The 14,137-nt window shown below is 46.8% G+C and overlaps 1 protein-coding gene across 6 annotated transcripts in view; it reads left to right on the top strand.

The window, feature by feature from the left end:
• The window catches only part of EVC (EvC ciliary complex subunit 1), a 104,946-nt gene that overhangs the window by 55,495 nt on the left and 35,314 nt on the right, over window positions 1-14,137 (top strand). For 4 of the 6 annotated variants that reach the window (XM_019963082.2, XM_019963083.2, XM_019963081.2 and 1 more), the window contains exon 12: window positions 11,220-11,432. In XM_019963082.2, coding sequence (XP_019818641.2) covers window positions 11,220-11,432 — 213 coding nt within the window. Of the gene's footprint in view, window positions 1-2,280; window positions 2,470-3,898; window positions 3,974-11,219; window positions 11,433-14,137 lie in introns of those variants that run through there. The other 2 variants (XR_011567271.1, XM_070791784.1) reach the window with 2 other exon arrangements.

The following is a 14,137-nucleotide window of genomic DNA, read 5'->3' as shown; positions in this document are numbered from 1 at the left end:
ACTGCTCAGTCGTGTCTGACTCTTTGCAACCCCGTGAACTGCAGCACTCCAGGCTTCCCCATCCTTCAGTATGTCCCAGAATTTTCTCAAACTCATGTCCATTGAGTCAGTGATGCCATTCAACCATCTCATCCTCTGTCTCCCCTTTCTCCTCCTACCTTCAATCTTTCCCAGCATCAGGGTCTTTTCCGATAAGTCAAGTCTTTGCATCAGGTGGCCAAAGTATTGGAGCTTCAGCTTCAGCATCAGTCCTTCTAATGAATATTCAGGGTTGATTTCCTTTAGGATTGACGGGTTTGATCTCCTTGCTGTCCAAGGGACTCTAAACAGCTATAGAACATCAGTCCCCAATGTTTCTGGCACCAGGGACCAGTTTTGTGGAAGACAGTTTTCCAGAGGGGGATGGAGGGGAGTGGTTTGGGGATGATCCAAGCACATCACATTTATTGTATATTTTATTTTTGTATTACATCAGCCCCACCTTAGATCATCAGGTATTAGATCCCAAAGGCTGGGACTCCTGCTCTGGAAGGACTCACTAAAAGCTGTTCTCATGGTTACAGTTTAGGCTACAGATCAAAGTCAGCCAAGAGAAGAGGCACATGGGCAGAGTTTAGAGTTACAAACAGGAAGCTCCCAGTTGTCCTGTCCCATGAAGTCGTGGACAGCACTGACTTCTTCCCAGAACTGTGTCTGACACTACATACTGAGCATTGCCAACCAGGGAAGCTCACCCAAGCCTTAGCATCCCTAGTTCTTACTGGGGCTCAGTCACGTAGATGTGGTTGACCACCAGTATGGCTCACCTTAACCCCCAGACCCTCTGCAGGTGGAGCTGATGCCACATGGCCCAAAAGCCCCAACCTAAATCACATCATGGTCATAGATTGTCTAAAGCTGCCCAAGGTCCCCAGGTAAACAGAGACCCTCTTATCAAGCAAGACATTTGAAGAACTTAGGGGTCACTTCCTAGGAAGCAAGGACTAAGATCAGGCCTCTCTATTAGCCAGGTCAGCTCTTTCTTGCACAGCACTGAAATTCTGTTCAAGGTCACACAGCTGAGGAGTCTGGGATACAGGCCTAGGGCCCTAATGTTCAGGTGGGGAGAAGCGATTCAATTGACAAGGGAAGGGAAGGGGCAGGCAGTCCTTGCTGGAAGTCTCCTGCATCTCCTGCCTTGGCAGGTGGATTCTTTACCACTGAGCCACCTGGGAAGTCCAGTTACTCTACTAGTCTTGTTAAAATAGAACCAAAAGCCACGTTCCTCTAGCTTGCTGTGACATGTTCTGCAGAATCCAGCTGGGGATGACACAGTGCAGGCAATCAGTCAACATTGATGAGTAATGGAATGAGTGAATCAATGAATCAGTGGCTGTGTCATGTAATCAGTGGCACCCTGAAGATGGTGTGTTCTTGCTGCCAGAATAAACTACCACAAACGTAGTGGCTTAAAACCACAGAAGTGATCACCTTATGTTTCTGGAGGTCAGGAAGGGTCTCACTGGGCTGAAATGAAGGTGTCAGCAGGGTTGTGTTCCTCCTGCAGACTCCAGGGGAGAATCCGTGTCCTTGCCTTTTGCAGCTGCTGGAGGCACCTGCATTCTTTGGCTCGCGGTCCCTCACTCCATCTCCAAGCCACAGGTGGGCTTCTCCTGCGTCTGTGTCCACCCTACATCTCCTGTCACTCTGACTGCCTGCCTCTTTCTCTTTCATTTACAAGGACCCTTGGAATTATGTATGTGGGACTCACCTAGATAATCCGAGATAATCTCATCTCAGGGTCCTTTCAATCCTTTAATCACACCTGTGAAATCTTGGACTGTGTAAAGTGGACCCTTCAAAAGTTTCCAGGGATTAGAACATGGGCATCCTGGGGAGCCATTATTTTGTCTACCAGAGATGGGAAACAAGTTTTCAAAGAGTACAAGAAATTAGGTTTGGGAGAAATACCAAAACAATGACTTGGGGGCAGTGTTCTATTGGAAGTAGATCTTGAGAAGAAAGTTGACAGAAGTGTAGGCCCCATATAGGTGCTGTCTGTCCCTGGAGAGAAGATTTCACTGGGTGCTATAGAGGGCGAGTCCATTCCATGGTTGTTTATCAAGGTTAAAGTGTGATACCTCGTCGCTAAGTATGAGTCTGAGAAAAAATAGACTGGCGCTTTCACATCTGCCTTACGGTAGCAAACTACGGGAATGTGACTTTTTGTTTCAATAAGGCTAATAGAGTAAGTGGGCTTCCTAGGTGGCTTGGTGGTAAAGAATCCTCCTGCCAATACAGGAGATGCAGATTTGATCCCTGGTTCAGGAAGATGCCCTGGAGGAGGAAACGGCAACCCAGTCCAGTATTCTTGCCCGGAAAATTCCATGGACAGAGGAGCCTGGCAGGCTACCTTTCATGGGGTCGCAGAGAGTCGGACACAACTGATCAACAGTTGTCAACAGCAACAATGATAAGTAATTATGTTTTCTTTATTTCCAGTAAATATAGTAAAACGTGCCCGTGCCCTCAGGTTACCACGTAGTACTCAGTTATACCTGTGCTCTCCTTTTAGTAATTCTCACAGTCAGCTCATTTCCCTGCAAAGAAGTACAAAAGCGCAGGTAAGATAAGAGTCACCCAGGTCAGGCTGTGGGCCTGACCCAGCCGTGTACCCGCTGTGAGGCCTGGTCACTGGTGAAGTGATATCACTTCACCTCTCTGATCTAGGAAGTCTTAGCTACCTTCTTTGTAGGTTGACCATACGAAAGAACCCACTTAATACCCTGGATGCTACCCATAGCTCTCAGGATGAAATCCAGCATCCTTAACCTGGCCGTGATGACCACCCAGCCTGGTCCATGAAGTGCTCACATGGCCTGACTCATAAGACCCATGTGACACAATACCCAAAAGCCAACCTTGTCTGGTCCATGAGGCCCACCCTGCTTGGGCCATAAGACCCCCTGACCTAGCCCACAAGGCCCACGCGACAAGTCCCACTCACCACCTGTCTGGAGTCATGTCCTTTGCTCTCTGCCCTTCAGCCAACCTCAGACATCCCTCAGCTCCCCGAAGGTGAGCGTCTCCTTCCTGCCACAGTGCCTTGGCACATGCTCTTCTGCTGCTTAAATACTGTTTCCTCCAGCCCCTCAGTTTGGCTTTTTCTCATTCTTGTCTCAGTTTACACATCACTTCCTTGGGGAGCCCTTCCCGATCAATTAGATCCCCTGGTCTGTCCCTAGGGCTCCCAGCCTCTCCTCCATCACACTTTGCATACTGTACCATGAGTTCCTCTGTGATGCCTGCCCCCATCCTGGGCTGTGCTCCCTAAAGTCAGGGTCCACATCAGCCTCATTCACTGAGTGGCCGTGGCCCACAATAGATACTCAAGAGATATTTGCAGGATGAACCCATGCGTGCTGTGAGGATAAGACACCTTTACACCAGAGCTTTCACCTTTAGGGACCCTTCCATCTGGTGTGGAATCACACAGTTATGTCTACAGTAATGCTGTGCATGAGACACCCCAAAACCCAGTGGCCAAAAATGACAGTGATGTATCCCCAGGGTCTGTGTGTCTGCCAATAGTTGGCTGATCTTAGGAATGACTGACACAACTTGACCATGGTTTCCTGTCTCTCCTCTCCTCCTGGGACCAGTGGCCGGCCTGAAGATGTTCTCCTAGCAATGGCAGAGGACTAGCCTCCAAACTAGCCTACTTGGCTTCCACCTCATTCTGTTGGCCAACGCAGGTCATGTGACGGACCCAAAGTTAAAGGGTTGGGGAGGTACTTCCCACTCTTCTGGGGAAAACCTGTCAAGGCTATGTGGCAAAGGGCATGGCTCTGGGAGAGAGAAAAATCTGGACCCCGTGTGCCCCTCCACACACGTGTCTCTGGCATCTCCTGTCTTCCAGGCACAGATAGGGTGAAGACCCAGAGAGGAAGAGAGTCACCCCCAGTCACATTGTTGGTGAGTGACCCAATGCAGGTGGTGCCCAGGCTCCTGACCCTTGGTCCCACCTACTTCCCATTTTTAAGAGACCCAACTTGACCTGTGTCTTGACCTGTGACCTTGCACTGTTCTGTCCCAGGATCCTGGGCACACCCTACTCTGAAGCAGGTAACTGTGTCTTAGAACACGCAGGGTACCATCCCTGCTGGGGAACATTTCCGGTTCCTCTGATGAACCAAAACTCAGCAGAGAGCTGGGCCATGCCTGTGGGATCCTGGAAGGATGTTTTATTCACTCAGTCTCCACCCACCATGATCAGGACATCTTCGGAGCTGGTCACATTCATGCCTTGCTGGTCCAGACTGCCGGGCCTTGACTCCTCCTTCATGAGGCACTGAGCCCCTGTCTGCCCCAGTCCACCCACCCTCCATGCCCCACCCTGTTGGGGTGACCCCCTACTGCTCCTCTGCTTCCCCAAATCCATAGCTCACCCCACACTGCTCCACCAGGCTTTCTCCTGCCTCTGCTGAGAAGGGTGCCCTTCCTTACCTCCCTTCTCCCTACCCTGCAGACAAATGGAACCAAACTGCCTTTTCTCCAAAATGTTCAGTTCCTGGAAGGAAAATAGCCATAGGCAGCCTATTTGAGAGCCACACTAACTTTCCCAGCCTCTCTGCAATGATAACAGCCAGCATTTATGAAGTGCTTGCCCTGTGCTGTTTGCGTATGTGTTCAGTTGCTCTGTCGTGTCTGACTCTTTGTGACCCTGTGGACAAGCCTGCCAGGCTCCCCTGTCCATGGAATTTTTTCAGGCAAGAATACTAGAGTGGGTCGCCATGCCCTCCTCCAGGGGAGCTTCCCAACCCAGGGATCGAACTGAAGTCTCCTGCATCTCCTGCATTGCCAGGCAAATTCTTTACCACCGTACCATCTAGGAAGTCTGTAATCCTGATCATCAGTCCTCAAGGCAGGTGCTGTCTTCACGGATGGACTTTGCATCGTATCCCTTTTGCAGATCAGAAAATTGAGACTCCCTTCCATGATCTCCAGAATATGCATCCTTGCCCCTCCAGAACTTTCTCTGAAAAAAGTCAGGGAAGGGCACTGCTCCTCTGGGTCAGGGAGCAGAAGGGGAAGCCAAGTGACAGGGGAGTCCAAGGGAACTGCCACCCTAGCTTGGGTTCCCTGTGCTTGTGTTTGAAGAAAAGTGCAAAAGGCTGAGGCACCAAGGTTCCCCCCCGGTCCACACTGCATCCGACCCCTCACACATGCTAAGAGAGAACAGATTAATTCCAGTTCTGTTTCAGCCACAGAAGAATCAGCATCTCCCAAACGTAACATCTCAGTGTAAAGTGGAAGTGCTGTGTTTTGTGACCTGCAGAGCATGTGACAATGATGCCGATGTGTCTCTGTCGAGGGAGCAGACAGGATCTAGCATGTTTTGGGTTTCTTTTTAATTAGAAAGAGTCTCGACTAGTGAACCATGTAGCTTTTACAAAGTTCACCTTTCTTGAATTTCAGTTCAGTTCAGTCACTCAGTCACATCCTATTCTTTGCGACCCCATGGACTGCAGCAGGTCAGGCTTCCCTGTCCATCACCAACTCCCAGAGCTTACTCAAACTCATGTCCATCACGTCGGTGATGCCATCCAGCCATCTCATCCTCTGTCATCCCCTTCTCCCACCTTCAATCTTTCCCAGCAACAGGGTCTTTTCCAGTGAGTCAGTTCTTCGCATCAGGTGGCCAAACTATTGGAGTTTCAGCTTCAACATCAGTCTTTCCAATGAATATTCAGGACTGATTTCCTTTAGGATGGACTGGTTAGATCTCCTTGCAGTCTAAGGGACTCTCAAGAGTCTTCCCCAACATCACAGTTTAAAAGCATCAATTCTTCGGCACTCAGCTTTCTTTATAGCCCAGCTCTCACATCCATACACGACTACTGGAAAAACCATAGCTTTGACTAGACGGACCTTTCTTGGCAAAGTAATATCTCTGCTTTTTAATATGCTGTCTAGGTTGGTCATAGCTTTTCTTCCAAGGAGCAAGTGTCTTTTAATTTCAGGGCTGCAGTCACCATCTGCAGTGATTTTAGTTCTTGAATTTACAAACAGCATATTTTTGTAGTTTGACAATCACGCGCCAAAAAGAAAAAGGTATGTCTTAATGTCCACAGCCACTGCTACGGGATGATAGATTCCAAGGTAGGAGAATCAGATGTTTAAAATCTGTCTCCTGCCTGGCAGGAAATTGGGATTTCCAGGGGCTGGAAGAAAATGTAAGTCACTCCCATATTATTAAACCATTTTTATTGTGAACTGTAACAGATACAAATAAATGGATAACACATAAACTTATAGGTTAGCGAATGATGAGTGAAAACACATCTATGTAACCTCTGTCCAGATTGAGAAAGAGATCTTGGCCAGGATCCCTGAACCCCCTCATACCTCCTGCCTGTCCCAGTCTCCTCCCTGCTCACAGGAGCCAGACCCTGCCTTACATGGAAATTAGGTCTTTGCTTTTATGGGAATGGGATTGTATAGCATGTTAGATTTGCGTCGCTCCACTTTGTATTGTGAGACAAGCTTTGTGCCTTGTGAGATTTCTCTGTATTGTCGTGTGCAGCAGTATTCATTCTTATTTCACTGTATAAATACACCACCATTTATCCATCCTACTGTTGACGGACATTTGTGTAGCTTCTTATTTTAGACTGTTACACGTTCTGCTGACAAGAACTTTCTTGTGGATGCTGTTTGATACATGCATGCGCCTGTTTCTTCTGGGCAGATACCTAGGAGCAGAATTGTTGGATTCAAGAGTTATGTGCAGCTTCAATCTATAGTCTACAAAGTTACTGATATAGCCCCCAATTTGATTAGCATTTTGAATTTATAGATCAAGTTGGTGAGGATGAATGTCTTTACTGTATCAAATCTTCCAGTCTACAAACATGGTGTATCCCTGTATTTATTTGTCTTATTAATTTTTCTTAATATTGTTTTATAGTTTCTACCCTCAGGTGAAATGTTTGCTATAGATTTTTTCAGATTAAGGAAGCTTCCTTCCATTTCCTATTTTGTTAGTGTTTCTTCTGCATGGAAATTACAATTTGTGAAATAGTTTTTTCTTCATTTATTCCCATAATTAACATTATACTTTTCTGCTTTATTTTATTAATGTGTCAAATTGTATTGATTTGGATAATGCCTTGTGGTTCAGACAGTAAAGAATCTGCCTGCAATGTGGGAGACCCGGGTTTAATCCCTGGGTTGGGAAGATTCCCCTGGAGAAGGGAATGGCAACCCACTCCAGTATTCTTGCCCGGAGAATTCCATGGACAGAGGAGCCTGGTGGGCTATAGTCCTTGGAGTCACAAAGAGTCAGACAGAGCTGAGTGATTGACACCTTCATTTTTTTTGTTAAGTGCATATAAATTTAGAAACTTTGCATCTTTCTGGCAAATTAAACCTTTTGATATTATGAACTGCTCCCCTTTCTCTCTAGAAGAGCTTTTTTTCCCTAAAGACTGTTTTATCTACTATTAATGTAGCAAACAGTGACCCTGTGTTTATTAGGTGCTAGTTATAGTCTCATTCATTCATTGTTAGAAAAATTCATCTAAGAGCATCATGGTTAGATCATGTGTGGTGAAGCCTTACCAGGGTCCTGTGGGTGAACTAACACAATTTATTTAACCTCCCTTTCACATGTACAGATGAAGCCTCAGTTTCCTCATCTGTAAATTTGTTTCATCAGTTTTGAGAGATTTCTCACCCACCGTCACTTCAAATATGACTTCTGTCTGAACTCTCCCTTCCTTCCTTCAGGGACTCCAGTTAAACATGTGGAACTTTGTTACTGTATCTTTTATCCTTCATCTTCCCCGCCATATTTTCCATCCTTTAGCCTCTCTTTACTTTGTCCTAGATTTTCTCCTGATCTGTCTTCCTGTACGTATTCTCTCTTCAACTGCAACTAAACTGCAGTGAAACCTTTGCATTGGGTTCCTATTATTGGACAGTGTTCTTCAATTCTAGAAGTTCTAATTAAAAAAAAAAAAAAAAAAACTAGCATTACTTTTTGTAATCGCCAGGTCATTGCTTTAAGGTTTAAGAGTGGCTTTTAAAATCAGAAGCATAGTAAGCATCAGCCCTAAAGTCTGTGTACTGTGCTCCCCAGACAACCTGTGGGTTTGCATGTCTGTTGTTCGTGTAGCTCTTTGGTCATGGTCTTGTCTCCTTGTGTACTCTGCTTGTATTCTCGTCTCCTTGTGAAGAGAAGATGAAGGCTAAAAGAAGATGAAGGCTAAATACTCATGTATTTTTCACTTTATGCCTTATCTCAGATTTGTACATTATTTATAAAAATATTTTCAGGCATACAGTGATGTTCTCCTTCTCCAAAGAAGATTTTTTCCTTTGCTTCTGCCAGATGACTGGGTCTCGAATGATCTAGAATCCCCTTAATTCAAGGCCTAAACTTGAAATAAACTGGGCCACCCGCATGAACGGATTCCAGGTTGCTGTGTATTTAAACCTGTCAGATCTGATTTCCTTCCATTTCACTCATGTTTCTGTATTGCAGCTTTTGGGTTCCCAATCCTTGGTGTGGAATGAGGCCCCAACTCATGGTGAGCCATGAGCTCCACCTTCTGTCCCTTCAACTACCAGAGGCTGTCCAGGGTCCATCAGCTGTGCAGGCATGTCCCTTGGATTGACCTGCTGCTGCTGCTAAGTTGCTTCAGTCGTGTCTGACTCTGTGCGACCCCATAGATGGCAGCCCACTAGGTTCCTCTGTGCCTGGGATTCTCCAGGCAAGAATACTGGAGTGGGTTGCCATTTCCTTTGCCAATGCATGAAAGTGAAAAGTGAAAGTGAAGTCGCTCACTCGTGCCTGACTCTTAGCGACCCCATGGACTGCAGCCTACCAGGCTCCTCTGCCCATGGGATTTGCCAGGCAAGAGTACTGCAGTGGGGTGCCATTGTCTTCTCCGTGGACTGACCTACACCCTGTATATAAATGCAGCCCAAAGGCTGGGCATGCTTCTCTGATGCCATCTTCTCCCAGACCTTGGACCCTACACTCTATACTTCTTTGTTAGCTCTTTGGGACTTTTATGATGGTTTAGTAAACATTTTGTCCAGCTTTTTAAAAACATTCATCCTCAGTGGGAAAAACTGGTTCAAATTACCTGCCTGGCCACTATCAGAAGCAGGATCTCTAAGTCTTCTAAAAGGATGTGGATCCCTTATGTCCCTGTCATGGGCACTTTATTCCAAACAAAGTTCAGTTTGGCCATGAGCTTTTCAGAGCATGGTATGCATTGAGTTTGGGCTTCCCAAGTGTCTCAGTGGTAAAGAATCCACCTGCCAATGCAGGGGATGCTGGAGACTCGGGTTCGATCCCTGGGTCAGAAAGATCCTCTGGAGGGGGAAATGGCAACCCACGCCAGTATTCTTGCCTGGATAATCCCATGGACAGAGAAGCCTAGGGGCTACAGTCCATGGGGTCACAAAGAGTCAGACATGACTGAGCATGCATGCACGGTCATTGGGTTTAATTAACATGGAGTTAAATTTAACTTATATTCATTGAGCCCACCAAGTATGAGCTAGGTACACCAGATGAGATGCTAAGAATTTTTTTCCAAAAAAAAGAAAAAACAATTATCCTCATACCATACAAGTTAAAAGCATGAGTCCAATAGTCCAGTAGTCAGAATCCACCCTCTACAAATGTCCAGCTACTTCTCTTCTCTGGGTCTTATTTTTCTTGCCTATAAAACAATGGTAATTATAATAGAACATCTACATTGGACTATTGGATGATGATATTATGCAAGAAATGTGTTTGTGACACTCTGGCACACAGTAAGAACTCATAATTATTAACAATTTTAATATTATTACCTGATATTTGCCAGGTACTCTTCTAGGTGCTATGGATGCTAAAGTAATAAGAGGTTTCTTGAGAAACCTCATGGTCTAGTCCATGAAAAGGATAATCAAACAACTAGTGGCCACAAGAAGCCCTGTGGTCAGGAGGCCTCGCAGAAGAGGAGACCTCAAATAGAATTTGGAACACATGTAGGGAATTCCTAGATGGAGAAGGGGGAATGGGCATTCTGCCTCCTGTTGGTGTGTGATGCGTTCAGAAACTGCAGTCAGGTGGTTGGTCTGGGAGGATGTGAGACGTAGGTGCAGAGTATGATGCAGCCACTCTCAGGCAGTTGTGGTCCAGGAGGAATGACAGATGAATTGTAGTTTTGATGCCCTGGTGGGGCTAACCAAAAAGCTGCAGGAGCCCAGGGTCAGAAATGCCCTTGTTAGTCTGAGTGGCCCAGGCAAGGCTTCACAGAGAAGGGGTTTTTTCATAGGGGTTTTGCAGGATGAAGAGGAGTCCATTTCAGATGTGCAAGTGCCTGGAGGTGGGGCAAAGTGTAGAGGCTTGCAAAGTATCTGTATAATGAAACATGCAATGAGATGTCATTTATGTGAATGAACAGGCACACCAAAAGCCACGTTTGTGGACATCACATATAGTGAAAATATAGACATCTAAATTGGAGACAGAGATGCTGAATTCATAGGGATGGCTGATTCTGGGGAGGCTAGGTGGGAGGGGAAAAGAATTACGGAGAGAACTTAAAGGGTTCCAACTTAACCTGCAAGTTTTAGTGTATTTAATCTGGGGGAAAAAGAAAACTGAATGGTGGATTCCGAATGTTTAATATATTATTATCTATATGCTTTTATTTTTCACAATTAAAAAGATACATTTTTAGAGAGAGAATGGAGTGGGGAAGGTGGGATGAAAGAGCAGAATGGTGAGTAATGAGTCAGGACTGCCTTGAAGCCCTGCTAGGTAATTCTGATTGCAATGGAAAGAGAAGCCCTCCAAGGTATTTGAACCGGAAATGAAAGGGCTGTGCTTCTGCAAATAACTCACCTAAATGTGGAGGATGGAGGGAGGCAGGGAGACCAGGGAGGGGCTGTGAACAGAATCTGGATGGAGGTTTAGAGGAGATGCCAGTGAGTAAGGGCTTACTGGGTCAGCGGGGCAAGTCTGGGGCTTGACTGGGTGCGGGTGAGAGGGCTGGGAGGCAGCCGGTATTTCCCGACTGTGTGTGTGTGCTTGTGCGCATGCGCATGTGCACACACGTGTGTGATTCGACGGTTCCCTTTGCTGGATTTCCTCTGTGTCTTGTGAGGAGACCTTGGTCCTGCCCAGGGTGAGACCATGACTTGTAACTCCGTCTTGTGGCTCTCGGCTTCAGGAGCTGTACTGCAGCACCATGGAAACGTTCCAGAAGTTCGCGGACATCCTGTTCCTGCAGACGCTCCCCCGTGTAACCGACCTCTCCCAGGCAGAGTGTGAATACCTGAGGCAGGAGGCCCAGGAGAACTCGACTCGGCAGCTGGAGAAGTCGGACCGCTTCCGGAGCCAGCAGTGGAAACTCTTCCAGGATCTCCTAGAGCAGGAAAAGCAGGTGCAGCATTTCGTAAAACTGGGTCTAGAGTCTGCGTTTTTCATTAACTTTTGAAGGATAATGAGGCATTTCTTTCACTGAGCATCCCCAAGTGCCTGTGCTGAATGCTTTACCAAGATTCTGGTTGCCAGCCTTTCACAACAGCCGGCCGGGTGGGCTAGGATGGGAGGAAGAGAAGAGAGCAGACCCCTCCTCTCCCAGTGTAGGAAGTCAGGAGATGACGCCCAGAGCCTGTTCTTTAGAACAACAGAAGTAAATGGCAGAAGGTAGTACTTCAAGGGAGTGGACTGAGGTAGGGGTGGGAGGGGCTGCACACAGGGGACTCCTCTATTTTTCAGTGAAAGTCTATTTCATCATTAAAACCGTATATTGGCCACCTGATGTGAACTGACTCATTGGAAAAGACCTGACGTTGGGACAGATTGAAGGCAGGAGAAGAGGCAACAGACCATGAGACGGTGGATGGCATCACTGACTCAATGGACATGAGTTTGAGCAAACTCCAGAGATAGTGAAGGATGGGGAAGCCTGGTATGCTGCAGTCCATGGGGTCGCAAAGAGTCAGACACGACTGAGCGACTGAACAACAACAATATGTGTTGTAGGCAGAATAATGCCCCCAATCCTAATCCCCAGAACCTGTGAATATGTTACCTAACAGGGCAAAGGGGACCTTGCAGATGCAATTAAATTAAGGATTTGGGGACATGACGTTTATTCTGAATTATCTGAGTGGCCAGTGTAATCACAAGGATCCTTTTAAGAGGGAAGGAAGAGGGTCAGTGTCAGAGGAGATGTGATGTCCTGGGCAGAGGGTAGAAGGATGTGGGCATCAGCCAAGGAATGGGAGCGCCCTCAAGGAGCTGGAAAAGGCAAGGAACAGATTTCACCCCTACCCCAGAGCCTCCAGAAGGAAAACAGTCCTGTTCCTTTCATTCCAGACTCACCTCCAGAACAGCAAGGTACTAAATTTGTTTGAAGCCACAGATTTGTGGTGCTGTGTTACAACAGCCATAGGAAGCTAATATACATCAATTTTATTTTTAAAAAATTAAAACTGTCAGATTTTCAAATGTGACACTTGAAAATGCCCCAATTTCCCTTCTCTCTTGCTTTCCTGCATGCTAGAGGCTGCAAAACTAACATGCTCAGTATCCCAGTTTCTAGAAGTGGCCTCATTGACGGAGTTCTAGCCTATGAGACAAGGTGCAATACCTGCAGGGAGCTTCTGTTCACTAATACAATGGTCACGTGTTGCTAAGAAACATCTTCCTCTTTAGCATTTCCTGTTCTTCCTGCCCAAAGCAGTTACAGGAGGACTGGAGGACCGCTGGCCTTCCTTTGACTTAGAGACGAGATGAAGGAGGGTAGGGCAGAGAGGTGGACTGTCCCAGCCCCGGACTGCCCATCCCTAGGTGCTTGTTATGAGAAACACCATGTCTTTTTCCGTTGAGTGTTCAGTTAGTCACAAAAAGCCCTCAATGTATGTATCTGATAGAAATTTTCTAAAGAAAATAAGGTGAGCTGTCCAAACTACCAAAAAGTAAATGGAAGCACCATGCAAACACAGGGCCTTTCCCTGTGGGTGGGCACAGGTCTAGCTACCTGCCTGCCCAGTTAATTAGATCTCCTTCTAATAAATTTCAGTCTGCCATCAGCTTCATCTGTTGTCCTATGACCAGTAGTTGTCTCCTGCATATGTGGCTGGTAGGTCCTAAAGGGCAGTAGCCCTGATTTTCTTAACTTCCTTATTCAAAACCCACTAGCTGGGAGAAAAATTCGCTGCATTTCCAGGGATAATATGCAGCTTTGGAAATTGGCACAGGATCACCAGGGGATGTACAAGAAGCTGAATTCCTCTAATTCATACCAATCCCGGATCCCAGGCCATATCATTTGCCATCTCTGGGGAAATGGGGAAACCTGGGCCTCAGTGGTTTGGAAAGCTCACCAGATGAATCTAAAGTGCCTCTGATGTTGGCTCCCCAAGTGGGGGGTCAGGCCTTTTAAGGACGATTGTGGTTTGCAGACAGTCTTCTAACCTTGGAAGCTGAATGCCTGCATTTGAAGCAGAGTAGCCCCATTAACGGGCTCCCCTGGTGGCTCAGTGGTAAAGAATCCACCTGCCAATGAAGGAGGTGCTGGAGAAATGGATTCGATCCCTGGGTCGGGAAGGTTCCTTGGAGAAGGGCATAGCAACTCACTCCAGCATTCTTGCCTAGAGACAGAGGAACTTGGCGGGCTATGGTCCATAGGGTCTCAAAGAGTCAAACACGACTGAAGCGACTTGGCACGCGTGCACACAACCCCATTAATGGGCTTCCCTGGTGGCTCAGTGGTAAAGAAATCCGCCTGCCAACACAGGAGATGCAGGTTCAGTCCCTGGGTCAGGAAGATCCCCCGGAGAAGGAAATGGCAACCCACTCTAGTATTCTTGCCTGGAGAATCCCACGGACAGAGGAGCCTGGCGGGCTACAGTCCATGGGGTCACAAAAGAGTTGGATGTGACTTAGCGACTAAACAACAGCAATGGCATTAATGGCCTGAGTGACTTTAGCCAGTTAGCTGACCTCCCACAACTCTGTGATTTTGTGCAACTTACTGAATTTCTCTGAATCTCAGCTTTCATGTGAAAAATATGGATCAAAATACCCTACGTGGTTGCTGCAAGATAACACAGGCAAATGCAGGCTAAAACCCTTTGC

This window comes from Bos indicus, chromosome 6 (genome assembly GCF_029378745.1).
Source record: "Bos indicus isolate NIAB-ARS_2022 breed Sahiwal x Tharparkar chromosome 6, NIAB-ARS_B.indTharparkar_mat_pri_1.0, whole genome shotgun sequence".
NCBI lineage: Eukaryota > Metazoa > Chordata > Mammalia > Artiodactyla > Bovidae > Bos > Bos indicus.
This window is presented reverse-complemented; position numbering and strand designations above follow the sequence as displayed.